This window comes from Desmodus rotundus, chromosome 6 (genome assembly GCF_022682495.2).
Source record: "Desmodus rotundus isolate HL8 chromosome 6, HLdesRot8A.1, whole genome shotgun sequence".
In the NCBI taxonomy this organism is placed as follows: domain Eukaryota; kingdom Metazoa; phylum Chordata; class Mammalia; order Chiroptera; family Phyllostomidae; genus Desmodus; species Desmodus rotundus.
Window position 1 is genome coordinate 85,829,386 of NC_071392.1, and position 25,811 is coordinate 85,855,196.

Here is a 25,811-nt window from a genome sequence, read left to right on the forward strand (position 1 = left end):
AAACCAAGCCTGCCTACGCACTCTTCTGTTCTTGATTTATAAATAGGCTCAGCTGCCTAACAATTAAACATACTATATTTTGAACTTGCACATTCCTTAAGGAGATGTTTAGACTGCAAATGGCTTTTCCTCTGACACTATCTGGAAACCATCTTCCTAATCTCCACCACACCCTGCCCCCCCCCCCCCCCCCCCCCCCCCGCCCAAGTGGGTGTAATTTTGAAGGATTGGCAGAGACTTTTGGTCTGTAAAACCCAAGACACAACTCCCAGCAGGCACAGTATCAAATTTCTAACCGATCTTCACAGGGACAGGCCCAGGACCGGCTTATACCTGTCGGAGAAGGTCTGTCTGCACGGCATGCTTCATATCCTACATGGCACACAGGCAGTATGAAACGCCCATGACAAAGACCATAGGACACCAGAGGGAAGAAGGATCAGTGGGGACGGAGGAGATGAAGATGCAGTATTAGCCATAGTTAAGCGTTTGATAAGGTGGAAGGAAGCAGCAGGCATTGCATACCCCAAGGCTTGTGAGACATCAGCTTGGCAACTCAGAGAGGACATTCGGAATAACGGCCTTAGGTTAACCCGTCAGAATGTCCACTCTGGGCAGAACTGAGACTTGAATAATAATACCAAGTATTATATAACACGTCAGCTATTGAATTTCGTTTATTTCTCCCTATAATGCAGTCAGGTAAGTGGATTAAGTATAATCGCTCTTTTTGCACACCGAGAGAATGAAGTGGAGAGAATGAAGAGACTCGGGCACTCAGGCGAGTCTCTCCACCCTGACCTCATTCTGCGTTCTCGTCTGCAGCGTTGCTTCACCGCACCCCGGGGTTAGGAGAGTGAGCTCTGCCGTTAGAGCTCTCGAGACACCCAGCTCTAACCTAGACCGTGGGGCTAACTGGGTGTGATGCTGGGCCCCTCTCTTAAGCCCCCAGCCTGTTTTCTCCTGCTAAATGTCAGAGGAGGGTCTGGACGGTCTCTAGACCGTAGCGCAGGTGCTCATTGGCAGTAGTCTGCTGCCGATTGGAAGCGGCAGGACCTGAAACAGTAGGGCGTGCACAAGGGAACTGCCTTAGATGGCAGAAAAAAGGCAGCGCCGGAGGGTGATATATTGGGTCTACAGGCCGAAAGGCCATATGACTCCATAGTTTGTAAGTAGTGAGTGTGCAAGAATTCAAGCGGCAATTGGGTGCGTTTCCGTGTTCAATTATCCCAGATCTGTCCCTTTTGCGTAGCCTGGGGCAGATTTCAAGGCAGAGCAATCTGGTCGGACCAGTGGGGGGCTCCACAGAGCGCAGTCTCCGAATTCCCCGAGGGCCGCCCCGTGGTCCAAAGGCTCCCTGAGAGATCACTGTGGGCGCTTCAGAACTGTCGAAGACTTGTGGCCCGCGTCCACGCCCTTCCTCCCAGAGCCCCAGTCGACAGGCTGCCCACGCCTCCGCGCCCCGCCCCCGCACCTTCACTCCCAGGCTCCGCTGTCCTCGCCTCTCCTTCCCGCAAATATTCACAGATCTGCAGGCGGGGGCGCGGATGATGCGAATTCCTAGAAGCCGGAAGGGGCTGCCCAGGATTTCAAGTTAGGATCCCCTAAGGACCCTTGAGGTTCGTACTCACACACCCACTCCCAGGTCACAGAAAGGCCTGGGGGCGGGGGGCGTGAGCAGGGAGGACGCCCACTCACCATCGTGGACCACCCTGGAGCCCAGTTCCTCCCCAGTGTTGCCAATCCCGGTCAATCCGGAGGGGACTTGGGGCGCGGGGCTGGCAGCTGGGTGGGGAGGTGGCAGGGGCAGGTAACGGCAGGCCCGGAGAGAAGCGGAGTCGCCCAGGGCTGCTTCGGTACCTCCAGGGCACTCGCCAGTCCTCCGTCGGCTTATCCCGGAGTGCGGACGGTGAATCAGACCTTGGGCACCACGGGTCGGGCGTGGAGGGGGGCAAGTCAGGAAATGACATCAGAGGCCTGTGCTCGGGGAGGGGTGGTCCGCGGCCGGCCGGGGCGGCGGGGGCGGGGCAGGGGGGGACTTTGGCTGAGCCTCCGGCCCACGGGCAGGACCTGGGCCCCTTCCTGGGGGAGTTTCCTGCCTGGTCCGCCCTCCCTGCCTCTCCCCGCCCCCTCTCCAGGCCGCTCCTTGTATGGTCTGGGCGCCGCGCTCTCCCCGCCTCCTCCCTCCTCCCACGGCCCCACGTCCCTCCCCCGTTGGGCTAAAGGCGGCGCTGGACCCGGACGCAGAGTCCGCGGACCCGGCGCCCAGGCTGCCTGCACTCGAGACGCGGCGCGCACGCTCCGGCCCGCGGTGAGGCGAGGGGAGCCGCCCACGGGGAGGGGACGCCGGGACGCCGCGGGGTGCTGGGCCCGCCAGGGGATCCTCTGCCCGGCTAGGCGCCGCGTAACCCGGCTACCCACCCCCAGCAGCCCGGCCTGGCCATGGCGGCCCCCCGCCCGTCTCCCGCGATCTCCGTCTCTGTTTCGGCTCCGGCTTTTTACGCCCCGCAGAAGAAGTTCGGTCCGGTGGTGGCCCCAAAGCCCAAAGTGAATCCCTTTCGGCCCGGGGACAGCGAACCTCTTCCGGCCGCCGGGGCCCAGCGCGCACAAATCGGCCGGGTGGGCGAGATGCCCCCGCCGCCCCCGGAAGGTATGCGGTGGGGCGGGGGGCTGGACTAAGATGGGTGCCGGGCTGGGGGCAGTGGCATCGGGGTTGGGGGTGTCTGGAAAGGTTGCAGCGGAGGGGGCTGGGCGCAGCCACCCTGTCCCGAGCAGATGTTCTTACCTCATCCTGGAGCTCATGGCTGGGAGCCAGGGCTCCTGGGACCCATCCAAGTCCCCCGCCTGGGGGTGGGAGGTGGGAATGTGGGGCACGAATATTCCCTCCGGGTCCGTTTTCCGAACTGTAACGGGAGCTGCACGACTCCTGCGCCAAACCCCGGCCGTTCCTGACCCAGTGCTCCCAGGGTGTCCTGCACCCTCGTTTCCTTCCCACAAGACCCAGGGCCGTTGAGAGAGTTTTTTTGGGTGAGGGGTTACAGCTGTAGAAGGAGGGAAACTTAGGGAAGGGTGTAGAGGAGCCCCTGCTGACTTCCCTCTTTCTCCTTCCTATCCCAGACCTTCCCTTACCGCCCCCTCCCCTTCTTGGGGATGTCGAGGATGCTGAGGGCTCTCTGGGAGGTGCCTTCCCACCTCCCCCTCCCCCGATCGAGGAACCATTTCCCCCTGCACCTCTGGAAGAGGAGATCTTCCCTTCCCCACCGCCTCCCCTGGAGGAGGGAGGGCCTGAGGCCCAGGTCCCGCTCCCACCACAGGTATGGAGGCCTGGGAGGGGCAGCTACGAAGGAACCCCCCCCCCCGAGGGAAGGAGAGGAGGGTCTTTCCCTTTGACCTCCCCTGCACCTCTGCCCTGATTGGGGGGGGGGGGGCGGGCAGGTGGTGGGAATGGAGGACTGGGATGGATGCTCTGACCCTTGACTCTCTAGCCCAGGGAGAAGGTGAGCAGTATTGACCTGGAGATAGACTCTTTGTCCTCACTGCTGGATGACATGACCAGGAATGATCCCTTCAAAGCCCGGGTAAGGAACAGGAGAGTAGGAAAGCAGTGGGGACAGAATTGGAGAGGCAGCACCCTCCCCCAACCACACTTCTCTACCCCTCCGTCTCTCCTTGCAGGTGTCATCTGGATATGTACCCCCACCAGTCACCACCCCGTTCATTCCCAAAGCCAGTACTAAGCCTGCAGCTGGGGGCACGGCACCCCTGCCTCCTTGGAAGGCTCCTTCTAGTTCCCAGCCTGTGCCCCAGGCTCACGCTCAGGCTCAGCCTCAGCCTCCGAGCCATGTGCATCCCCAACCCCAGCCCCAGGCCAAGCCTCAGGTCCAGCTCCATGTCCAGTCCCAGCCCCAGCCCCAGCCTGTGCCTTTGGCTAGTAGTCAGCCTCGAGGTCCCTCAGCCCCATCTCCAGCCCCTAAGTATTCTCCAGTGACTCCCAAGTTCACTCCTGTGGCTTCCAAGTTCAGCCCTGGAGCCCCAGGCGGACCTGGGTCACAGCCCAATCAAAAGCCAGGGTCCCCTCAAGCTCCCTCTTCCACTGGCACAGGCGCCCCTCAGCCCCCCAGTTTCACCTACGCTCAGCAGAGAGAGAAGCCCCGAGTGCAGGAGAAGCAGCGCCCAGTGCCCCCGCCGGCTCAAAACCAAAACCAGGTGAGGGAGGGAGGGAGGGCCAGGCTGATCCCTGGGGGCTGGGGCCAAGGGGATAAGTCAGGAGCCAGAAAATGAGGGCAAAGATGGGTGAGTAGGGTTGGTGGGATGGGCATTTCCAGCCTCTAGGGTTGGACTGGTGGGCCATGGTAAGAGACAGCTCTTCTGGAGGGGTCCTGGCAGGGGCTGGGTGGGGCCTGGCTGGGAGTGGGGAGCAGCCCAGACTGTGAATTAGATGGAGGGTTTGGTGGATCCATCCCTTTCACCTGACCCAGAACGTTAAAGGGGAGGATGAGCTCATCACCAGGCCAACCTTGGTTCTGGTTCATCCTGCTTCTTGGATTCTGGAGTTTATCTCTCTGTTACTCTGAGCTCTCTGCTCTATCTGCCTGAGGGCCCATCTGGTGATAAGAGTTGTAGCTCTGTGCTCTGTGCCCGGGGCAGAATCAGGGCGGAAGAGATCTCTCAAAGAGGTTAAGCCTGAGGGAGTCAGCTGGACCTGGGATAGAATTCCCAGCTCCCCTTCTGACAAGATCCTAGGCCAGTGAGGTGCACTGGGAGCCTCACTTTCCCATCTTGGAAATAACACTCTCCATCCCATACAAGGGCTGTGAAGCTTAGGTGAGCTAACGCATAGAAAGGGCTGTCCTCTTTATCTTGCACGTGAGTGCCCCAAATTGAAAAGTTCTCATTCCTGCCTTCTAGTTCGGGAGACTTAGGAGCTGAATGGAGCCTGCTGGGCATCTAGTTCAGCCAGCCGCCCAGTAAGCGGGCAGCAGGAATGTCGGTGTGCGTCCCGGACAGGGTGGGAAGAGATGCCCAGTACCCACGAGCGGTGCAGAATCCTGTGTTATGGGAGGCTGGCACATTCGGAAAGATGTCATGGCGCTAGTGTGCTCGGAAGGACGGTCAGACTTCAGAATCCAGAGGAGGAAGTGAAGGATGCCAGGCTGCAAATAGCATGAGCAAAAGCTCTGGGGCGCGGATGTACCCTAGTGTTTGGAGACTGGAAAGTAGAAGCTTCCTTGGGGAAGTGGTGGAGCTGTAGAGAGGTAGGCGGGAGTTCGAGGGAGCCTGTTGGTCCTGGCAAGTCCTTCCTAGTTTTCCAGGAGTGGTGTGGCTGGGTCAGAGGTCTGGTGACGCCTGCCTGTGGAAGCTTTTGGGAAAGTTTCCAGGAGGGGTGTGGGCTAGAGGTAGGGGGTCAGTGACTTTTGTCGGGATTCACTCCTGGGCCTAGATAAGAGCTGTTGCAAAGGAAATGCCTCCAGGACCTTGTAGCTGATAAGCAGTTAGAAGAGGAGGGGCAGAGTAAGAAAAAAAAAATGCCTGGGTGTGTTGTGGAATGAATGCCGGTATTTTGACAAAATAGAGAAGTCCAGAAGGGGAAATGCTTTGGACCGGAAGAGTGCTGGGGCGGGCAGGGGGTGGTCCAGCTGTCAGCATGTTGAGCAACAGGTTCCAGGAGGACTCTCCTTCAGCTGGGACTGTCACTCAGTTAGAAATGGAGGCCTGGGTTTGGGGAGAGGCCCTGGGCTCGGGGTTGTCATTGGGGACAGTGGTACTGAAGCAGCCCAGCCTGGGGTGCTTACACAGATGGAGCTGAGGGCCTGGGGGGACACTCGAGGGGTGCTCCTGTTGGTCCTGTGGCAGAAGGAGGAGGAGCACAAGTCAGGGTGGGATCTTGGGGACAGAATGTGATGGTGAGGAACTCTTCAGTGGGGGTTTGAGGAGGATGAGGACCACAGTGAGGCCACAGATGTGACTACCTGAAAGTCACCGATGGCAGCTGGGTGGTCCGTCTGTGGGGACAGTGAAGGGAGTTGAGGGCAGTGTAGACAGTTAGACATGGAGGTTCCAGAGGACCCTGCTCTGGGAGGCTGGCAGAGAGGTGGACCAGGGCAGGGCCTGTATGTGGTTCTTTCAAGTTAGGGGAGGGGGCTCAGGTGTGTGCCTGAGCCAGGAGGAAGAAGCTGATGGAGGAGGGGCTGGAGCTGCCTGAGAACAGGGCCTGCTGCTGGGATGGAGTCCGGAGGAGAGGTGGTGATGCTGTCCCCGTCCCCTCCACTGTGGCGTTCCCAGAGAGCAAGGACAGTGTCACCACAGCGTTTTCTGTGGAGAGGAAGGACGCCGAGTCAGCTTGAGCTGGCCGACTTCCATCCTCTCAGTCACGTAGGAGGTGAGGTCATTGGTGAGAACACGGGAGCGAGGGGCTCGAGGAGATGGAAAAGGTTCAGAACAGCTGCCGTGGGGAAGGCCGTGGGGAACCCGCAGGAGCCAAAAGCCAGCAGCCGAGGAGCTGGGGCCGGTGGGTGCTCAGGCCCTCCGGTGTTCAGTGAGCTCACTCTGCAGTCCATAGTGATGTCTGTACTGACTTTCCGAGCCCAGAGGCAGAAGCAGGAAGTGGGCCGTGTGGCCCGAGCTGAGGTTGGGCAGATGAGCCATGGTGGCCAAGGGGGGCAAGAGTGGCCGAGAGAGCCTCGTAAAGATAGATGGTCAAGGGGCAAGGCTTGGGGGGAGGCCCACAGGGAGGGCTGGGAGGCAGGAAAACAGAGTCCTTCTGAGGAGGTTCCTTCAATTGGTACACATGGGGAAGGGGGAGGAGGCACGGTTGGAGGTCAAGTCCAAGGTCTTGGAGGTAAAGAGCCTCATGACTGTCAGGTCCAGGGTGTCATGATGGAAGGTGCCTGAGATGGAGAGACATTTGGAGCCATTGGGGTTGAGGAGCTAGAGGACTGAGTGCTGTGGGCGTTGAAGCTGGGACACCGATGCTGGCAGGCAGAGAGGGAAAGCTGACTGCTGGGCGAGCTCAGAGCTGGGGCTCCTCTGTGCCTGCCTTTCTGGGCAGAGGCAGCCCTTCTGGATACAGACAGGGTGAGAGAGGTGGGGCCCAGGCTGAGGGGAAGGCGACTGTGGGAGGAGGTACCTGGGAGACTGAGGCTCCAGGTGTTGTAGGAATGGAGGCAAGGACAGGCAGGACGTTCAGTGGCCACAGCCCTGGGCGGGCTTCTCCGCCAACGGAGGAGACCAACCAGTGTTCCTAGCGGAGTGTCTCATGGCCATGCTGCTGCAGGTCAGACAACCCCTGTGGGACCTCCTCCTTGTGCTTCTGAGGGTCCCCACAGTCCCCCCTAACCTCATCCCATCCCTACCCCCAGCTCTCAGTATCCCCTAAGTATGTGGGGGCTGGCCTAGGAGAGGCCCTCCCCTGAGGCCTGCAGGAGAGGATGTGAGGTCAAGTAGACCAGGAACTCTCTCTTGGGGGGGTACCCCAGACGTCTGCGTGGGGGGCTGGGGGCTGGGCTGTAGAAGACAGCCCTGGAGGGTTAACCTGTGATTCCCGCCTGTATTGCATCCTCATGCTGACAGGGCTGCTCAGCAGCAGGCGGGACGGGTAGGTGTGTGCGCCTGGGTGCGCAGGCCCCCACGCCGACCTCTTCCCTGGGGGGCCATCTCTGAGCATGCTCTGTGGAGTTGATGAGTGGCCTGGTGTGTTCAGTGCTTCTGTGACCTGAGCTGCTGTGTGCGTGGCCTCCGTCCGCTCAGTCCTTCCGGCCTGTCTGTGGCTGCCCAGTGGGGGTTTGGGCGAAGTGGGTGGAAGGATCATCCCCTTCCCCTCATTCGCGTGGTGCTGGGGTCTGGGACAGGGAGTGAAGACCTTTCAGGGTCAACCCTGAGCATCTTGGAAATGGGAGGGGAGTTAGCCCTTCTTGCAAGAAAGTGGATAAGCTGGTTGGGGAATGTTCTTGGAGGGAGTGACCCTTGAGAGGGTGTGAAGAGAGTGTTGGGGTTTCAGGTGCGCTCCCCTGGGGCCCCGGGGCCTCTGACCCTGAAGGAGGTGGAGGAGCTGGAGCAGCTGACCCAGCAGCTCATGCAGGACATGGAGCATCCTCAGAGGCAGAATGTGGCCGTCAATGGTGAGCCCACCGCCCCATCAATGGGATGTCTGTCTCCCCCTCCGTGACTTCCAACCATAGCTGTGGCTCCTGCTCCCTGTTGGAGCTAGCTGATCCTTTGCAAGCTTCCTCCTGTGTATTCTACCTCCTCTGGCCTTTCCAGAGTCCTGTGGCCGGTGTCGCCAGCCCCTGGCACGCGCGCAGCCCGCAGTTCGCGCTCTGGGACAGCTGTTCCACATCGCCTGCTTTACCTGCCACCAGTGTGAGCAGCAGCTACAGGGACAGCAGTTCTACAGCCTGGAGGGGGCACCCTACTGTGAGCGCTGCTATACTGTGAGTCGGGGTTGGGGCTGATGGCCACCCCCAGGTTCAGCCAGGGATGGGGCAGACATGGGGCCGACCTGCCTTGGCAGCTGGCTCTTGGGTGCCAGTTCCCTGCCTACCTCCTACTGCTGCCTCCTCAGGACACCCTGGAGAAGTGCAACACCTGTGGGCAGCCCATCACTGACCGCATGCTGAGGGCCACGGGCAAGGCCTACCACCCCCAGTGCTTCACCTGTGTGGTCTGCGCCTGCCCCCTGGAGGGCACCTCCTTCATTGTGGACCAGGCCAACCGGCCCCACTGTGTGCCTGACTATCACAAGTGAGGACCCCGCCACCCCCTCTGGGCTCTTCTCTGGGGCCTGCTGTGGTTTGTCTGGGAGCCAGGCTGCCCCTCTGACCCCTAGACAGCTCCGTACTCCTAGTCTTGCTTTCTGGCCCCTGGTCTTGCTTTCTGTAGATGGCAGAGGCCATTTCATCTGGACTTAGTTGTCCAGGCACCTTAGGCCTGGGCAGCAAGTCCTGCAGGCCCTTGGCTCACGGAGGCTTCTTTGGGTTTTGGTCTTGGGTTAAGCAACGTGTGCTGGAGTGCCCTCATTTCACACGCAGGCTAGGTTCTAACAGTTCCTTTGGAGACCAGTTGGTGGGAACTCTGGTTTCCCCTGAGAAGGTGTTTACAAGGTGGCTGCTTTCTCGGGCCAGCAGCAGAATCCTGGAAGGTAGCTTAAAGGCCAGCACAGGGACCCTGCAGAACCCAGCTCATGCCTATGTTTGAGGAGGATGTTCTCAGGATTCCACCATGGGTGGCCTGCACCTCACATCCTTCTGTACCCTGAGCCACTGGGCAGAGGCACCTGCATGGTGGGGGGTGCGCTAGGGTCAGGGGTCCAGGAATGGGACCAGAGGGGTACCTCTGGGTGGGCTTTCTGCAGAATGGATGTGAAGAGGGTGAGGACCTGGTGGTAGCTGTTGGGGATGAGAGATGAGGGGGCTTGGGGAAGGTGAGTGGAGAGGCGGGAAGTTCCCCTTGATAAGGGCAGTTATGGCGGAGGGCCTTCAGCCTTTCTGTTGGGCTTCCCCTACCTCGAGGTGTGGGGCAAGATGGGCAGAGAAGTCTGCCTGTTGCCGTGCCGCGCCCACTCCTCTCCCCGAGCCCTGGGGACTGCTGAGCACCCCTCCCACACCCTGACTCGTGCCTCCCCGCTACCCTCCAGGCAGTACGCGCCCAGGTGCTCTGTCTGTGCTGAGCCCATCATGCCCGAGCCTGGCCGCGAGGAGACCGTGCGTGTGGTCGCTCTGGACAAGAACTTCCACATGAAGTGCTACAAGTGTGAGGTCCGTGTCCCCGTGACCCCTGAGGGCTGGGCGGTATATGGGGACACTGCTCACCGGCCAGGGGGTGGACAGGACCAGCCAGCAGTTTTGAGGGTGGTCATTGGCAGGGCCCAGGCCCACCCGGCTCTGATGTTTCGGTCACTGTAGGAAGGAGGTGTGGGCTTTCTGGGGGGCCACTGAGTTACAGATCGACCAAGATAGGAGACCACATAACAGTGGGTGCCGTGCTTTGTTGCAGTGGGGTTGGTGTCTCAGTGAGGTTCAGAGGAGAGAAGTCAGAATGGAGTCGAGACAAGTGGGACTGGCCCCATGTTCTTTATTGGGGTGGGCGCAGCTCTACCCGCTGCCCATCCCTGTACTGGAGGCCTAGGGGATGAAAGTGGAAGTAGGGCCGAGTTGGGGTGGGTGTAGCTGGGTGCGGGGCACAGACAATGAGGATACCAGCTCTGAGCTAGGAAGCATTTGGTCTTCCTAATGCCAACGAGGGGGTGCGGGGGAGGCACAGGGGCCTTTCCCACCCATGTGTTCTCCTCCCACCCAGGACTGTGGGAAGGCGCTGTCCATCGAGGCAGACGACAACGGCTGTTTCCCCCTGGAAGGCCACGTGCTCTGCCGGAAGTGCCACACTGCCAGAGCCCAGACCTGAGTGAGGACTGGCCCCTTCTCCCTGGGAGGCCATTCCCCATCAGCGGACCACCCACACTGAGACCGCCTGCCCCACCACTGGCCCTGCCCCCTTGGTTATTTTTGATGTTGAGCCCCTCCCTCCATTCCAAACCCCACCCAGCATCCCAAGGGCCCTGATCCAGGGGCCTGAACAAGACCCAGGCTGCAGAGGCCCAGTCCTGGGTTTTCCATCCTCCCCCATCCTGCAGGGACCTCCCACCACCCTCCAGTTACCCCACCAGAGGGTCGCAGGGTTAAGTGCTGCTGCCTTCACTGCTGCACCAATGCCCGCACCTGGCCCCCCAGCAGCCTCTGCTCTATTTGCTGGGGGCCAGGAGCCCCCCCTGAGCCCCAGGGTGGCCAGGCTGGGCTAGGCTCACTGGCCTGGACATTCCCACCTGCCTCCATGCTGCCAGGTTGTGGCTACAGCTATAAATAAAAAAACCTTCTTTTCCAGAATTCTTAGCAGTTGACTCTTTTGTGCTACAGATGGAGGAGATGGTGGAATAAAAATACCAGGGGTCAAGGTGAAAACTCAGCTCCTGTTTATTTATAAAAATATATATATGTATATGTATATATATATATATTAAACCCCCCCTCCCTCAGCTCCCTCCCAGCACTACTGTTTGCCAGAGGCTCCCAGCCTCCAGAGGCGAGTTCCTCAGGGAAGGGCGGGTGGGCAGGTGCAGCACCAAGGCCAGGTCAGCTGAGGGAAGGGGCATGAGTGACCCTGGCCCTGTCCTTGCTTCCTGAGGACAGAGGTGGGGGGAGGGGAGGGCTCAGTCCTTGAATCCCTGAATACTGCAAAGAATGCGCTTCTGGTGTCCGGGCAGCGTGATCCCCATCTGCACCAGGTCCCTGTGGTCAAGGAAGAGGGCTGGTGAGCAGGCGGGCAGGCTCAAACCCCAGCAGCCCTCCCCTGCTGGGCCCCCAGGGTGCTCACTCAGCAGTCAGATCCAGCACACACTCCATGGTGTCCAGCCCGGCTGAGCGGAAGTGCAGGATGTAGCGTTTCATGCGGATGGACTCCAGCCACTCAGGGACGCTTCGATAGGGGATCCCGTCTGAGCCGCTCAGGCTGGGCAGGCGCAGGGTTACCCTATGGGACACGGGCCACCTCAGTCAGATGGGGAGGCAGGGGCTATCCTTGGCTTTCCTGAGCCTCTGAGGCCAGCATTCTAGCTGCTGTCTGGGCCCAGAGATTATGGAGACTTTGCAGATTAGCCAGGCCATTGTCTGTGAACCCACTTCCTGGCCTGCTTCCTGGTGCGTTCGAAGCAGTGGGCAGCAGATGGACAGCCCGGGGGGAGGTGGCAGCCCTGTAAGTTCCCAGTGCACAGTTACTAACTACCAGCCCATCTCCACTGCAGTGGCCAGTTCTGGGCATAGGTGGGGGGCTGCTTACGACACTATCTCAGCTGAGCCAAAGCGGAGGCCTGGAGGCCTGGAACCTGAGCGTGGTCCTGCCTGTTTGCAGGGTGGCCACTGAGTGCTGGGCGCAGCCCCTGATCGCCACCTCCAAGCTTGGCTGTTATTCTTGCACTCGGACACCCACAATACAATGAGTGTTCCTGTGCTAAAGCCAGCCAGAGCCAAAAACCATTAGCAAAGTAAATCTACTGGGGGGAAAACGTCCAGCATTCCAGAAAGATTAGCACATGCAGTCTCCAGTGAACGAGGGAGTTGTGCTCCAAAAGATAGTTTCAAAGGTTGGAACACATTTTCTCCCAGAAACAAGGTTATATATGGTGGTTTGATACAGGGGCCAGCATGCCAGGGCTGGTTTGCCTGATAAAGCTTTTGACGTCCAGCCTTGCCCGTCTCCTCCGCCTCCCTGCACCCCTCCCGCCGGTTCCTTCTCCACATCCTGCCAGTGTTTTTGGTGAAATGCAGTTCTGACCATGTCCCTCCCATGGGCAATTTTTAAAAACAGGTCAATAGTTCTCCGTGCTCAGGATAAAGTCCAAACTTCTCAGCAGAGTTGGTCCTCCTTGTAGTGACCCCACTATCTCTTCAGCTTTGTCTCTGGCCACTTTCCCTGGACTGGGCACTGCCAGCTGCTGTCACCCTGCACTGCTTACAATCAGCCTGTCCCCAGCTCCCCAAACCCACACTGGGCAGGTGATCTGGGAGCCTTCCCAGACCCCGCAAGGCTGCCCCTCACAGTCATGACATCCCGCTGCCTGTCCCTTGCCACTCAGTCTCTGTCATCCCCACCCCAATCTAAGTGACTGAGCTCTCCCAAGCTGGTATCAGTTTGCAAGCTCTGCTTGTATCCGCTTCCTATCCCCATTCACTTCCTATCTCCCATCAGACTATAGCTGTCAAGGGTGGGACCGCATCTCCTCCACGGAGGTGGACGCTCCCCAAGGGCGCAGATTGTGGTCATGCCCTGTGTCTGGAGCTGTGCAGGTCCAGCACTTGGTGGCTGTGGCCAAAAGCCCATTTCCGTTCTCCCAGATGTGCCCTCCAAATCCTGTGGCCCTGCCCAGCGTGGTTACTTGGGGTCGAAGTTGGCCATGGTCCGCAGGGTGTGGGGGGTGTCCAGCAGTTGCTCCAGGTGTGTCTTCAGCTGGTGGAAGGAGGGCCGACGGCCACAGTCGTAGGCCCAGCAGTTCTTCATGAGCTCATAGAGAGCGGCAGGGCAGTCCACGGGAGGAGGCAGCCGGTAGCCATCCTCGATGCTCTTCATGACCTGCCGTTGGGGGAGAGGGGTTTGAGGCCTGAGGCAGGAAGCTAACCCCACAGTTTATGCAAGATCATTGCAAAGGAGCCTCTACTCTCCCCTCCAACCCCACCCTTGTTCTCCTACCAATAGTAAGGAGAACAGGGTGTGAAGCGAAGGGAACCAGAGGGGACAGAAGTGCAGAAAAACTATGGGTTAGGAAGAAGAAATAAAGGTACATGCAGGGAGAGCCATGGGAGGATTTGGGGAGGAGATTGGTGTGGGGAGTAGCCCGGCTTACCTCCTGATTGCTCATCTCCCCATAGGGCTTGTCCCCAAAGCTCAGCACCTCCCACATCACAATGCCAAAGCTCCACACGTCACTGGCCGTGGTGAAGATCCGATGTGCGATGGCTTCAGGTGCTGTCCAGCGGATGGGGATCTTTCCTCCCTAATAAAGCAAGAAGGACAGAAGGCCAATGCATTTCAGGGCCTGGAGGAGGGGTGAAAAAGTCTCTCTCCTCCGTGAAGTCAGTGCGTCCACAGGAACACGGGTCCGTGTTTATCGTACATGTGTGCCTGTGCATGACACGAAACTGTGTGCGTGACTGTGTATGCAGCGAGTACAGGGCTCTCACCTGGGTTTCGTAGGTACCATCAAAGTTGTCCAGGAGACGGGTGAGGCCAAAGTCAGACACCTTGCAGCACAGGTTCTGACTCACTAAGATGTTTCTGGCGGCCAGGTCCCGGTGGACATAACTGTGGTCACTGAGGTAGGTCATACCGGATGCAATACCCAGCAGCATGGCCACCAGCTGCCCAGGGACCAGCTGGTCCTCCCGCTCCTGCAGCAGGGTGAGTGGACGGTTAGGGGATGGGCAGGGTGGCCTCTCCCGAGACCAGGAACTGATCCCCAGGGCTCCATGGTACATCCCGCTTCCCAGCTGGTCCTCTGCCCTCCTCACCCTCAGGAAGGCATCCAGGGCTCCGTTCTCCATAAACTCCGTGATGATCATGATGGGCTTTCCTGAGACAGGAAGCATGTCACCATGGCAACCTCCACCCCATCTCCACCCAAAACCACCAGAACCAGGTTTCCTGCCATTGGCAAAACATCTTCCCTCCCCTTCCAGTGGTCTCACACCCTCCTTCCTCCCCTCCACCCCGATGCTTGGAGACCAGTCCTCATACTCTTTGTGACCACGCCTTCCAGGTGCAGGATGTGCGGGTGGTTGAACTGGCCCATGATCGTTGCTTCTCGAAGGAAGTTCCACCAGTGGCCATCTGGAGACGTGTCCTTCAAGGTCTTAATGGCCACAGTCTTGCATTCCTGGCTGGGGATCCTCAGGGTCCCTTGATACACTTCCCCAAACTCTCCTGGGTAGAAAGAAAACAGGGTCCTGGCCCCATGCACTGTTAGGCTCCCCGTGGGGGATGGATGACATCCTCTACAGTCCACAGGTGGCAAACACAAGGCCCAAGGGCCAAATCCAGCTCTCCATTTTGTTTTATCTGGCCTGGCACCTTGTTTCTACCCGGCAGCAGTGCCAAGCTCTCGCTTAACTGTTAAGGAGTAGTTACATTTATACAGTCCTAACATTATATTCGGTTGCTTTTGAAGGCAACCGCGAGGCTGATGTGGCCCCCGGTGAAAATGAGTTTGACACCCCTGCTCTAGTCCCTCAGTTGTCTTTTCTTCTCTGGAACAGAAACCTGGCATGCACTTTCTGGGACAGGAGCTGGGCTGTACTTTTGGGGGAGAGGGACAGGAGTCTGTGTGACTTCTGCCACCTGGTCAGCACGGTCTCCCGGGTGAGCACGGTTCGTGGCTGACAGTAGGGGCCCAGTAAACACTGGGTGTGGTGCACCTGCACTGGGCTGTGTTCACGGGGGTCAGGCGTGCTCAGGGCCAGCAGCACAAGCGACCGGGGAGGCTGACCACTGCCGTTCTCTTCTGCGAGTTCCTCTGGTCACAGCTTGGCCGGCCCGGTCGCACAATCAGCAAAGACGCTGCCAAGCTTGGTTCTCTGCTCAGATCCATTGTCCCTGGTGACCCAAGGGATCAGGGCAGCCCAAGGACACTGGGCCCTGGGAGTGTGGACTGCGAGGTGAGGGAGGCTCTGAACCGCCCCCACGTGTGGGAACCACCTTAGAAGAGCCCCAGCCTGGGCACGGAGACCCCCACCCCCATTGATAAGGAAGATGAGTCTAATGCTCCTTATCAGAAACTCCATAACCACAGAAGCAGATTGTGCATGAGGTGGGGGCTGTCCCAGGACACTCGATAAGGGGGTGATGACAGCAGTTTAAGGATACAGGGTGGAGCAGAGAGGGAACTGGTCTGGGAGCTCTTGGGCCAGAGGGGAGGCCAGCTGGGCTCCGCAGGGAAAGGCTGGAAGGAAGCGGCTCTGTGCTGCCACCCAGAGGGACCAGCGGGGCTCACCTTCCCCTATGACCGTGTCCACGATCAGCCAGGCTGGGTCGAGTTCCTGGGTGAAGTTCAGGGCTCCCTGGGCAGGGTCCTCATATGCCTGGAGGTCCACGTAAGGCTTCAGCCACAGCTTGTCCTCTGCAGGGAGAACAGCGAAGGCTGGAGCACAGAAGCGTGGGCTTCAGGGCTCAAGAGTGATGGGGGGAGGGGCCGGCGGCGACCTCTACCCTCTCATTCTTCTGTTCCCTGAGGAGTCCTGTTTTGGCTGAAGTGGGAGAAAGTCTCTCTCCTCAGCAACGAAGCCTCCACAGCCAACTTTTCTTCCTCCTGTCTGTGCACAAATCTCTTGTGTCCTCACCCCCAAGGTCCAGAGCAGTGGGTCAGAAACCAGACCGAGAGTGTTCGTGGCCTCAAGTTACCCAATCTTCCCATGGCTCCTTGACCCCTCAAATGCCTCGCCCTTCCCACTCACCCCTGCTCACCAGGCTCCTCGAATCACTCGCACCTCGCTCCCCTTCCCAGACAACCCTCACTCCTGCCCCGCTACTGGGATGGACTGCTGACTCCCCTTTTTGAGGTACCTAATGAAGTGACCAGCAGGAAGCCCACATGCCTCCAAGGACTTCAGGGAGCCTGCCAAGCCCCTCTGGCCCAGCCTCAGCCCACGGACCTGGCCAGGCAGGATGGGGGAGGCGGCCGGGAGCCTGGTCTTGTTCCAGCGGCACCAGACAGCTAATCGGTAATTGCACAGAGCCTCTGGGGCACCATCAGTACAAAGTTAATTAACCAAAGTTAATTAGGTAGCAAAACACGAAAATCCTAAAGACAATAGAGCCCACTTGTGCCCCTAACATTGGCCCAGGAAATGTGGGTCCTTTGGTCCCACCCCCAGAGGCACCTCCCAACACACATGCACACACACGTGCACACACATGCACAGATGCATGTGCACACACGTGTGCTCAGGTGCTCCTAGCTCACCTCCATCCACGTTGTCGACACGATCGCGCTTCCTCTGCTGCTGTCGTCGCTGACCTCTCCTGGGGGGTGGGGTGGGTAGGGGACAGCTTCTTCAGGGTCCCAGGGCCACCTCAGGGGCCCTGTGGGCTCTGGCTAAGTTTTCTCCAGAGTGCAGGGTGAAGGTGTGGGCACAGTGGAGGATGGGAGGGTCGTTGGGACTGCTTTCAGGGGCTTCTGACCAGACAAAGGGACCCAGGATGGTGTCTGGGGTGGGGGGGCAGGAGTAGTACCTGGAATAGCAGATGAGGATCCCAAGTAGCAGCCCCACGCCCAGCAGCATCCCGAAGATCAGGGCCACGATCTCGCCTCCAGTCAGGTGCCTGGAAACTGCGACGAAACAGGTGAGGGAGAGTGGGGCACTCAGGGTCAAAGGGGTTAACGGAGGCCAGAGGGGCAGGTCCCGCTGTGGGCCTCAGGTATGTCCCGTAACTGGGGAGACAGGTGCGTGGAGAGAAGGCACGTGGAAAGAGCCGCCCAGAGGAACTGCAGCTTGGCTGCCTGCGGCTGGGCGCTCACTGAGCGGTCAGGAGATGATAGGATGCTGGCTGGCTGTGTCGTGTTGGAAGGTGTGCCTGAGATCACTGTGGGGAGACTTGGTGCGAGTCTGTGGGGGGCTGTCCCCCCTGAATCAGCGTGTGTGGGTGTGTGTAGACAGAGAGGAAGAGTCGCCGGCTGAAACAGGGTTTGAGAGGCCTCACTGGAATGACAGGTGCCTGCGTGTCTGGGGCAGAGCAAAGGGTAAACCACCCACCTGGTGGGCTAGTCCGAAACTCATGGCCGGGGGAGAAAGGGCCAGGGCCCTGCGGGGTCAACATTCGGACCCTGACGGTGTACGTGGTGTCTGGCTGCAGTTCGGTCAGCAAGACCCTGGGTTCAGGCACCATCCTGTGCCATTCTTCATCCTGTGGGTGGGGACTCGTGTTGACTGGGCCGGGCAGAGCCCGACCTGGCAGAGGCTATGGGCGGTCTTGGGAGCATACAGAGGCCAGGGTGTGGGTTGGGGAACAGCCACAGCAGGGCTCTGTGTAGGTTTTCACCCCAAGAGAGCCATCCTGCAGCCTAGAGGCTAGAATGGGGGGGTGGACCAAGAACAGACATGGAGACTCAGCTGCGTCCTTACCTGGTTCAGCACGTGGAGCTCGTAGGTCAGGTTGCCGCTGGGGCTGCGGGGCTGGGACCCTTCCCAGGTCAGCTCCAGCTGCCGCGGCTCCTTCTTCACCAGCCTCAGCAACAGGCCTGCTGGTGACTCTGTGAGTCCAGAGGGTCCCAATGGATTTGGAAGAGGAAATAATTGAGGAGCTTTTTGATTGCTCCCCGCCCATCAGTTTGTTCTTGTGGTTTCCTCCAGGGCCCACCCCCCACCCCCAGACCCCTCACCTGTGTGCCCCAGGCTGATGCTGAGCGAAGCGCTGGCAGGCTTGGAGGTGGCCAGCCCCGACACTCCATTTTGGGCTTGGACGTGGAAGGTGTAGTTGGTGTAGGGTTCAAGGCCATCAACGTGCACCACAAGCACGAGGAGCCCGCTGGCGCCCGGGGAGAAGCGCACATTCTCCCCACAGGGCTGGCAGAGGCCTTCGCCTGGCACCGCTCCCTGACACTGAGAACACCCCACACTGTATCTCACATCCTGGCGTCCCCCCATATCGGCCGGGGGTGCCCAGCGGAGGGAGAGTTGAGTCCCCAAAGCAGAGAAGCTCAGGTTTCGAGGGGCTGAGGGGGGACCTGTGGGAGAAGAGGGGCCATGAGTAGCAGCCTAACCTGCTGGCTCCTCACCACCCCAATTCTTGAAGTCCTCGGAAGGTTGCCAGGGAATTGGACTCCTACTGAGGAAAAGGCAGCTTCATCTGGGCTCTGTATTTTGGGGAGGCAGGGTGGTGAGCAGGGGCAGGGGAGAAACTTTAAGTGTCGGTGCCGGTAGTGGGTGCCCAATACCTGATAAGCGCTGGGCGATTCCAATGCTAACACAGGCTTAGCAAGGGCCCTGCACCCCTCACCGATGGCTGGGTCTTGCCCGGGACTCACGTGTGCATGCTGCCTGGGGGCCCTCCCCAGGGGCTCTGTAGTGGCCGATCTCACAGGTACAGAGCGTGGCCCCCTCAGACTCAGCCGTGCTGTGTTGGGGGCACTTGAGACAATGGGGCGAGTCCACGTCCGCCCTGTAGGAGCCGCTTGGGCAGGCTGCAGAGAGGGCGCACAGCGCTGAGGCTATTCAGTGTTTTTATGGGTAAAATCACACCCTCCCGCCCCCACATCCCTGTACTGGAAACACCCCCACGTATGTGTCCCCGGGGCCCTTGGGCACTCACTCAGTTTAATAGTCTCTGACATAGAGCCTTGGTTTCCCTCCCTCCCTTGGCACCCTGGACACTGTCCCCCTCCCCCGAGGGGCCCCTGCAGGTTGTCACCACCTCCTGGGGTGCCCTTACCGAGGCATGCCTCTCCGCCTTCCTCATAGCCAGGCTCACAGTGGCACCACCCCACGGGCACCAACCACTCGCCATCGGAGCTGCAGTGCATGCGGGGGGCTCCCGAGGGGCCAGGGCTCATCCGGGCGTGAGGCACGCAGGCACCCGCCACTTCCACCAGCCTGCCAGGTCTGGGGAGTGTGTCGGGGAACTGAGCCAAGCCGTGCACCGCCTCAGGGCAGCGCTGGTAGAACACTCGTACTGACACCAGGGCCACACAGGCCCCCGGGTTGTGGAAAGCCAGGTAGAGGCCACGGCGCGTCAGGTGGCCCAGGGAACAGCGCTCCAGGTTCATCTTCATCTCTCCGGATGCGAGGTCTCGGATGGTGAAGCTCTGGTCTGCAGCCACCGTGGTGACCTGGGAAGGCGGTGGGGTGGGAGAGGGGAGCAACCACACAGCAGAAACGATTGCTCGCTTGATACTTTCCAATTGCCCAACCATAAACCGAGGGCTTTTACATGGGAGCGACTGAGCTAAGCAGTTCAGACGCATTCAGCTACTGAGTCCAGAGGAACAGCCGTCCCCATCTATAGACAAGGAGCCTGAGGCTAGGAGAGGTGAGAGACCTTGTCTGAGGTCACACCGCTAGGTTCGGAACCCGGGCAGTAGGGCACCAGCTCATAGAATTTCTGCTATTTGAAGCTGTGGCCCCGCCTCAGTGCCAATGAGGTGATCGGTTATAAAGTGTGTCATAATTCATTTATTACTAATAACAAACTTTACAACATCATCTCTTTGGGAAAAAACGTGAGAACATCCTATCTTCATATGCTTTTAACTCTTCTGCATTCCAGTGGTTTTTTTGTTTGTTTGTTTGTTGAGTAGGAAAGAAAGGACTGATAGGAGAGACACCTGCAGAGAACTATCTCCCTACAGGACTGTAACAGTACCATGGGGATGGGTCACGCAAGAATGCCATGGATACTGATGGGAGATGTTGAAGCACCTCTGCCCTGCCTCTACCACACATGCCGTTATCTCAGTGGATGCCGGCAAAAGACGAGGCTGGCTCTACTATCGCTGTGTTAAGACACGGAAACCGAAGCTCAGAGAGGTAAAGGGATGCGCCCCGAGTCGGGATGCAGCCGAAAAGGTACTCAAATCCAGTCCTTCTGAACTCCAGTCCCACCCCTTTTCATTATCTGACACCTAGGTCTTCTTCTTGTTTCTGGAGCCTTCTCTTTGTCTTAGCTGAGCAGGGACAAGGGAAGGAGTGAGGCAGGGATCAAAGTAGCACTGAGGGGTGAAAGTACCTTCTGGAACATGGGCCGTCGGAGCTGAATGCCCACGTCCTGGTCGCTCTCCATGTACAGAAGGTTGAACGTCTCCTTGCAGCCTAGAGTCCCCGCTTCCCCGGGGAAACTCTTACAGTCTCGCACGGTAAACTTAAGCTCCACGTGGACGCTCGAAGCCTCCTCCCCTCGGTAGATCCAATTGGAACGAAGCCAGTGGTCGGTGTCTCCGCCTCCTTGCACGGGGCAGTCCTGGTACATGTATAGGGGTGTCCCATTCAGCATCTGCTGCATCCCGCTCCACTGCCAGAGGAAGGTCAAAGTCAGTCTCCCAGTCTTCATTTTCCAGAGCTCATGGCAAGGAAGCCGGTGTCAGAATCCCCCACGTTCAAGCTATTTGTCCTGCCCTCTCCCCACCCCACAGCCCCAGAGTAGTAGGTTAAGTGTTAGAGCAAGAGATCTATATGGATATAGAACAGGCGAGACGACACCCCCTTTACCTACCTGGCCAGCTCTGGTCCCTTCAAGTAGCCCACCCCAAGTACGAGGGTCTGGGCACCAATTTTAACCTATTTCATCAGTAGAGCTTGCAAGGACCCCGAGGGCAGACTTTCATAGTAAAAGCTCATTCACAAAATTTCCTGCCCATTTGTTCAGAGGAGAGGAGACCGTGTTTAATACTGAGGTCCATTAAGCTTTTGGAGAGCAAGCAGCAGCGTAGACTGCTTCTCTCTAAGCAAATCTCCTCCTGTCCCACACACATCCAGGAATGGCCCCTGTCAACACCAACGACTCCTCGACTCCATCCAGTCCACCCCTCCTTAATTTCTCTTACTTTAAAAAGAATGCTTAAACTTAGTTAATCATGGCTAGCACTTCCCATGAAGCAACTGAGTCACAGCAAGCTTACATAACTTGCCCAAGGCACTCAGCTATGAAGACCCAGCACTCTGGGCTCCTGAGTTTATGCTGTTAATCATCATGTCTCTATGTGCTTATTACAAAATCAAAGGACTGAAATTTACATATATTAAAAAGTGAAAGTCCTCCCATCCATCCACCCCACTGCTGGAGGAAGCCACTCTTACCAATTTGGAGTAAAACTTAACAGACCATTTTCAGCACCTCTAGAGCAATGTTTGAATGTTTTTCTCTGTGTGTGTGTGTGTGTGTACATAAATTAAAAAAAAATACAAGTGTTATTCTGTAAGATACTGTTTGCTTTTAACCCAAAGTCTCTGAGAGATATCCACAGACATGTATATTGATCTACCTAGTTCTTTTTAGCCATCCATAAAATAGTCATCCATTGTGTTGATGTACCAAAGTTTATCTCATCATTCACCTATTGTTGGGCATTTAGGGAGCTTCCAGTATTTTTTCAAAGTAAACATCTACAGATTTCTATAGAACTGCTGTACCAAAGGGTAAACACATTACACACATTATAAGAAGATTTTGCCAAATTGTCCTCCAAAAAGACTTTATCAGTGTACACACTTCGACCAACAATGCCTCAGAGCTCATTCTCTGTGAGGCTCATCAACACTGAATATTAAAATTTTCTTATTTTTGGCTAGTCTTACAGACAGAACACAGCTTCTTGACATTTTAATTTACATTTCTTTGAGAGGAGGTTGTGCATTTCTCTTGTCCACTGGCTATTTGTATTATTATGCAATTATCTCTTGTCTGATGTTCTATTGTTTTTTTTCTGGACTTTTATTTATTAACTTATTTTAATGGAATTTTTGGGGGTGATCTATTGTTATCTTTTGATTATTCACTTGGATGAGTTTTTAAAAATATTACAGACATTAATCATTTGCTTGAAATGCATGTTTCAAATATTTTTCCCTGTCATGCCCCTTTACTTGGCTAATAATGTCTTTGATGTTGACATATTTAAATTTTTTATATAATAACATATAGAGTCTTTCCCTCTATGATTTTGGGGTTGTGTGTTTTGTTTGAGAAGCTGCCCAATCCCAAACTTACAAAGATCTACAGTTTCTCCTAGTATTTTTATAGGTTTGGTTTTTAGGTTTAAATTCTAATCTCCCTAGAGCCTATTTTTTTTTTTTTGGTATAGTGTAAAGATGCAATTTTGCCTTTTAAAAAAAATTATAGGCATTCGATTGCCAACTTATTGACAAGCTTATACCCTCCATGCTGATTTGCAGTTCCGAAGTTATCACATACTAAAAATCTCATATCCGTGGGCTAGTTTTTGAGCTTTCTATTCTATTCCATTGACCTGAGTATTCTTGCATCTGGGCAAGTCTCCTATTTTACTCTTCTTCCTTTTCAAAAAATATTAGCTATTCAGAAGTATTTTCCCTGCCAGATGAACACTTAAGAAAGAAACTCCAAAATTCTATACAATATTCCTTTGATATCCGCGTTGCAACCCCCTTAGTTTATGGAGAAGAGACTAGGTGGCCCTTTCCTCAGAAAGGTCACTTTCCCAAGCCTTCCGCTCCGCTAATGCAGGGGCATTCATGGCTACTCTCTGCCCTGGGAAAAGGCAAGAAACTGCAAATTTGGGGCGGCGTGGGGCAGGGGCAGATTTTTGCGTTATGTTAGGGAGTTCACAGACTGGGTGAAGGTTGTCAAGGCACTGAAGCCGGGGTGACAGAAGGCACCCAGAGCCAAGTGGAGGGCGTGCGGTGGAGGGCAGGTGGGAGGGCGGTGGGTGGTTAATGTGCAGCTCAGTAGCCAGACTGCAGCTGGAGCCAGGGGAAGCAGATGTTCCCAGCTGTAATTCGCCTCTCTGGGTTCCAGCAGCAAGCGATGGGGAGGACCAGCTGCCCAGGATCAGCAACAAGGATCCTTTCACTTATCACTCAGGCGCTGCTGGCTGCTATGTGGGTACATTCCAGGGGGCCTGGACCTGAGTGTGTGTTTTGAAACGATGAGGAGGAGAGAGGACAAGGAAGACAGTGGGAGTGTGTGGCCACTGCTGTCTTCCTGCCCTCCTAGTGCTGTGTAGCCTGAGCTGGGAAGGGCGCCTGGCTTCCACTCTGGCCCAACTAGGGAAGAGTTATTTGGGTGGAGGTGGCAGGGGCACAGTGCAGGCCCCTGGGAGCCGGCAGGTGGGCCCGCGGCCCTCATTGTGGAACGATTAGCTGGTTTATGAGATGAGGCGCCTATTAGGGCTGGCCTAATCCGGGATTTTCCAAGCAGCCCCTCCTGTAGGATACATTATGGTTTACTCTATTAATTCTAATTACAGGCTACTCTGTAGGAGAGCTGAGATCGATCCAGGACCCCAGGGCACAGAGGGAAAGAAAGCAAGTCACCCCAAACCCAGAAACAGAGGCCGACAGGAAAGGGAAAAGGGGACCCCAGAAAAAGGGGTTTAGGACCAGAGGCAAGACAGGCTAGACTCTAGGGCTCTAAGGCCAGAGTCCTGGAGTCTGCGGCAACTGGGCCAGCCTCGCCTGGTCCCTGGACAGCTTTGCTGAGCGGCCAGAAGGTGTTCTCTGGGACTCACAAGACCCAACCTCTGCTCCCGGGGTTTTAGGAGTGTCCAAGGGACTTGGGGCAGAATTCAACAGCTGGGAGGATGCATGGTGTGCCTGCACTGGGGAGGGGGGAAGAGGGGCCAGGGGCTCAGGGACCTCTACTGAGGCAGCTTCTAATCTGGGGGGAGTCGCCGTGCCTATGAAGAATGTGACGAAAACTCTGGCTATCCTCTCCAGAAAAAAAATGTCCACGTACGTACAACTCTGAACACGCTTCTGTGGGATTCCCTGACGCCCTGGAACTTATCTGGGCAACTCCATTGTGATGAGCGGACCTCAGATTGAGGATGCTCTTTTGTTTTGGTCTCAGCCCTCAACCATCCCCACGATGGTCCCTTCTCTGCCCAGAAGGTCCTCAGCAGTTTTCAGCCTTACCGCCCTGGGGCAGGGAGGGGAGGAGCCAGGCATTGAAGCCTTCCCCATGGGGTGAAGCCTGACCCCCGCCAGGTCCCATTCAGGAGGTTCTGAGTCACCTCCCCTCCCCCTCCAGAGGAGGCACTTCCAGTTTTTCCTGCTCTTTTCTCCTGTTCCTCCACCCACCTCTCCACCCCGTTTCCCACTGGCCCTCCCCTGACACTTACCCCATCCTGGGGATCCAGCAGCCAGCCCAGCTCTCCCTGAGCGGTGCTCGTGTCCATCAGAGTGACTGAAGGTGGGGAGGAAAGAGGCCTGTCACCTCTGGGGGAGGAGGCCCCCACGTGCTGCCCACATTCCTCATTCTGGGCCCCTAGCCCCCCACATCCTGTTCCTAAGACCGGGGACTTCCTGAGGCTCAGGGGAGGGAAGTGGCCCAGGAAGGGCTGAAGAGCTCCAGGGACTAATAGCCCGTTGTCCTCTGGAGTGTGACAGGAGGAAGGCAAAGTGGGGCAAGGGTTGGAGGGCTGGATCTTTGACCCAAGTAAACTTAGGGAGCATTTGGAAGAGCTGCTGCAGGGAAGACTTGCACACTCTCACTCAGCCGGGGGCCCATCAGCTGAGGAATGGAAGGGTGCGTGGGCAAGACAGTTGCTCAGCTTCTGGGGGTCATGAATGGGTAAATGTGGACAGGGGACCTTGGAGTGATTTCTGAGCGGCAGGCTCCCACCACTGGCAAAGGGCCTGCTCTGCCTGTGATTGGCGGTGTGGAGTGGGGTACAATGCACAGTCTGAGTCTGCGAAGTCGGGGTGGCAGTGCAGGGAAGGCTTGACCTCTCCATCCCAGAACCCCTGCACCGCGATTTCCAACCCTTCCCCAGCGGCAGGTCTCTCTGTCACCCGGCTTAGGTTGACAATAAGGCGACTTCCACCTCCCACAGCAGAGGGTTTCAGACCTCTGGGCTGGGCACTCGAGGCTGAGATGGCCCAGTCACAGGACCCCCCCCACCCGCCCGCCATTGCTGGGGTGGGGGTCTGGACGCTGCTCCTCGCACCCCACCCCCAGTCGCAAACTGCTGCCCAGCAGGGGCGGGGGTGACTGGCCCGTGGAAGCAGCTGTTCGGGTTCAAAGACCAAAGATTGGCCTGGCCAGTCGATGCCCTGGCGCCGATAAAACAAGAGCGCGGGAGAGGGGCGCGAGAGGCCTCCTCAGGAATGCCGGCTCCTGGAGGAGGGTGCCAGCAGGACCAGGGGAGGGGGTGGGCCAGGGGTGGGGGTCTGTACCTTCCTTGGCGCGCGCCCCTTGGGGCACCGGGGCGCAGAGCAGCAGCAGCAGCCCGAGCCCCAGGAGCCAGCGCCGCTCCATGGCGCGAGGCCGGGACCTGGGACAGTGGCCCGGACTGCTGGGCCAGGTGGCGAGGACTAGGGGGAGCCAGGCAGGCCGACTGGGGGCGGGGGGCGGGGCTGACTCCCGGGGGGCGGAGTCCCGGCCTCACCTGGATCACCTTCTTAAAGGGACAGTAGGGCAGCAAGGAAACTTGTTAGACAGGTAATAAACTTCTAAAACCGGAGGCGTCTTGACCGGAATGAGACTGGCGGCGCCGCCTAGTGGGTGGGATTAGGCATGGGCTAACCCAGTCCTAATTCTAACCCGGCCAACCCAGTGTTGATCCAGCCATTAACCTTGGATTTAAA

The 25,811-nt window shown here is 57.6% G+C and overlaps 2 protein-coding genes across 5 annotated transcripts; one reads left to right on the top strand and one right to left on the bottom strand.

The window, feature by feature from the left end:
* Nucleotides 1–1,491: 1,491 nt before the first annotated feature.
* ZYX (zyxin) lies at nucleotides 1,492–10,877 on the top strand. 4 transcript variants are annotated; one of them, XM_053926434.1, is made up of 10 exons: nucleotides 1,492–1,619; nucleotides 2,431–2,650; nucleotides 3,118–3,314; nucleotides 3,486–3,578; nucleotides 3,676–4,206; nucleotides 7,997–8,117; nucleotides 8,260–8,429; nucleotides 8,561–8,739; nucleotides 9,632–9,752; nucleotides 10,294–10,877. In XM_053926434.1, exons 2-10 carry the CDS (start codon nucleotides 2,443–2,445, stop codon nucleotides 10,396–10,398), a joined length of 1,725 nt encoding a protein of 574 aa, XP_053782409.1. In that variant the 5' UTR covers nucleotides 1,492–1,619; nucleotides 2,431–2,442; the 3' UTR covers nucleotides 10,399–10,877. The 4 variants fall into 4 exon arrangements, with proteins under 4 accessions (XP_053782409.1, XP_053782410.1, XP_053782407.1 ...); XM_053926435.1 differs by having other exon boundaries at nucleotides 1,493–1,619; nucleotides 2,428–2,650; XM_053926432.1 differs by lacking the exon at nucleotides 1,492–1,619 and adding an exon at nucleotides 2,180–2,311.
* Nucleotides 10,878–10,947: 70 nt separating this feature from the next.
* EPHA1 (EPH receptor A1) lies at nucleotides 10,948–25,547 on the bottom strand. The gene is made up of 18 exons (XM_024572858.4): nucleotides 25,401–25,547; nucleotides 24,344–24,408; nucleotides 20,257–20,538; nucleotides 18,964–19,360; nucleotides 18,560–18,715; nucleotides 17,915–18,259; nucleotides 17,658–17,785; nucleotides 17,289–17,439; nucleotides 16,768–16,864; nucleotides 16,499–16,557; nucleotides 15,530–15,655; nucleotides 14,278–14,463; nucleotides 14,052–14,113; nucleotides 13,725–13,931; nucleotides 13,388–13,537; nucleotides 12,923–13,116; nucleotides 11,365–11,520; nucleotides 10,948–11,279 (listed from the first exon to the last, which is right to left on the bottom strand). The coding sequence occupies exons 1-18, from the start codon at nucleotides 25,480–25,482 to the stop codon at nucleotides 11,201–11,203; spliced, it is 2,922 nt and encodes a 973-aa protein (XP_024428626.2). The 5' UTR covers nucleotides 25,483–25,547; the 3' UTR covers nucleotides 10,948–11,200.
* Nucleotides 25,548–25,811: the final 264 nt, after the last annotated feature.